General features: G+C 36.7%; 1 protein-coding gene across 1 annotated transcript in view; it reads left to right on the top strand.

Annotated features, from left to right (window-relative positions):
- Nucleotides 1–1,117: 1,117 nt before the first annotated feature.
- Nucleotides 1,118–2,447, top strand: part of LOC103367829 (5-hydroxytryptamine receptor 3A-like) — a 21,058-nt gene continuing 19,728 nt past the window's right edge. The window contains exons 1-3 of the mRNA XM_008295983.1: nucleotides 1,118–1,148; nucleotides 1,584–1,753; nucleotides 1,871–2,031. Coding sequence (XP_008294205.1) covers nucleotides 1,123–1,148; nucleotides 1,584–1,753; nucleotides 1,871–2,031 — 357 coding nt within the window. The 5' untranslated portion in view covers nucleotides 1,118–1,122. The remainder of the gene's footprint in view (nucleotides 1,149–1,583; nucleotides 1,754–1,870; nucleotides 2,032–2,447) is intronic.

Raw genomic sequence — 2,447 nt, 5'->3', positions numbered from 1 at the left:
AAAAAAAAACAAAACATGAAACACGTCCCATTGATGCCTCATATAAGCACCATGCAGATATGCTTGCTGAGCTGTAATGCATCATCAGAACCACGCCTATAGGTGAGGATGTTTCCAAACGTTTTTCAAATCATATTTTTATTATTGTGATGCACAGACATGGATTATACCCTCAAACAACCACCTTAGCCTTGTTCGTATGTTGGTAGCAACTGATCTTGCACTAAATTGGCCCAATCTAGGCAACGTCCTTATCTGACGCTGCTTCTTGTTTTTACTGCACTGTCGAGTTCGCTTCAATAACATTTCGGAAATTAGTATAGTCTTTTTATTTATTGATGCTCTGGTAGGCAATCAGTTCTTTGCATCACTGGGCAAAAGTTCCATAATGTCCTTTCAACGTGTTGTAGTTTAAGTGTTCTGAGAGAAAATTAGATTTCTGCATCTCCTCTTGAATTAACACAGTGCTATTTATTATATATATAACAAATATACTCAATATTAGCCTATGCCACAAGTCTAATATTTAATTCATCTTTTAAATTCACAAATAAAATGTTAAAATTAAAGTAAGTTTATAAATGTAATGTACTGGAAGTGTAGCTGTATGTAGACTTGAGTTATAGTCATGCTTGTCTGTGACAATATGGTGCATGTTTTCTTAATGCCTGCTGTGTTTCAGGTTATCTGATTGGTTATTCTATATAAACATTTAGTATCTAAGCATGTGCACAGATTTTCAGGGGATACGTCACCCTTAACCGGGACATTTCCCCCAATAATAAAAACTCCAACAATAGCGAAGGACTTTTACTTTGAAATAAAAAGCTGAATTTACTCATTGCGCCTGAATTTGTGTTTTCCTTCACATAAAGACATTTGCACCAAAAATGAATGCAGAAACTATCAGAATTAATATAATATAATAATTACTAATGATCACAAGTTTTTACGTTTTTAAAAAATCAAGTTGCTCCAGTTTAAAGTAGTACAGGGAGGCAACTTGATCTCTATGTGAAGAAAAATGTAGTTTCAGGCAAATTTCATGGAGTAAAGTGACCTTAAATTTAACTTAAATCAATTAAACTCAGAAATGTAAGTGTAAATTAANAATATTTGTGGATGCCAGATATAATCATTGAAGAGATGTGAGTTTTTTGTATATTATTAGCATTTTGTGGTTGTTCAAGAATGCCGAAACTGAAGCATTTTTAAAATATTTATCCGAATGTGTTGTTAATGTACAATAGTGTGTAGTGCAAATAGCTATAAATCCACATTTCACACACACACTGTCAGTGTTTTTTCTTGTGCTGCAGTGAGTGCTTCCAAAATGCTCATTTGTCACCCTCTGTTCCCTGTACGTAGAGTAAAAACATGAAGCCATTATTGCCTTATATGTTCAAAATATTTCCTAAAGTGTTGGAACAAGTGATTTATTGATGTATTTTAATATCATGTGGACATTTTTGGAATATTTAAAGAAACGTGTATGACACAGATGCTACACTATGTGAGATTTAATATGAAATGTATGTGTTTTGCCATAATGTGTGTATTTGCTCTCATTTGTTCTCATACAGGATAGAAAAGGACAAATCCTCTCCAAGTCCCTACCTTAAGATCAAGTTTCACGGCTTTACTGAATATAGGAACGACCAGGTGGTGGTCAGCACCTGCAGGTTGACCGTTTATAAATTCCCCTTCGACACTCAGAGCTGCAACATCTCCTTCAAGTCTGTCTTGCACTCTGGTGAGCCCCTAACATGTTCTGGTCACGTGAACACAGACCATCAGATGCCATCACATGCATTTGTTTATTGTTGATCTGCTAAGAAACCTCACGGTTATGTTTTCTTTTAAATTTCAGATAAAGAAATAGAGTTATATTTCATCGAAAACAATACAGCGATCTCAGAGATGTCTCGTCGGGCGATGCGGACGCAGTACGAGTGGCTGTTTGTCAACATTATATCCAGCAACAAAACACAAGAGGCGTTTGGTTTTAACCAAACCATTATTGTTTATACTGTAAGTATTTCTGGATGCAGACACACAGAGAACAAAACTGTTCCTTCAACACAGGTTTCTCCACTTTAGCCACAGCAGATGATGGACAAACCGAGCCACACTGCTGTGGTCCTACTTGTTTGGACTGGAGTTTATTTTCACTTCAGCGTACTTTCAAGTATCAGCCCGATTCAGCTTGATGCCTTTCCTGGTGTTGATCTTTCACATAAAAAGTTTTTTTCCTGGCAAATGTGTTATTATGGTTTGTATCACAGTGCAAAGTATTCATCATCAGGTTAGCATTGTGTCATTAGTAGTGCTGCTGCATGAAGGCAGGCAAACTGGCCACTATGGCGGATGTTCCAAAGGCTGAGCAGGAAGCTAGCATTCCAGACAGAACATCTTGGGGGAGCCAGGCAGAAGACAAACGTGGACAT

Source organism: Stegastes partitus, unplaced genomic scaffold (assembly GCF_000690725.1).
Source record: "Stegastes partitus isolate 25-593 unplaced genomic scaffold, Stegastes_partitus-1.0.2 Scaffold1092, whole genome shotgun sequence".
Classification (NCBI taxonomy): Eukaryota; Metazoa; Chordata; class Actinopteri; family Pomacentridae; genus Stegastes; species Stegastes partitus.
Note: the sequence above shows the minus strand (reverse complement) of the source record. Positions and strands in the feature narration are given on the sequence as shown.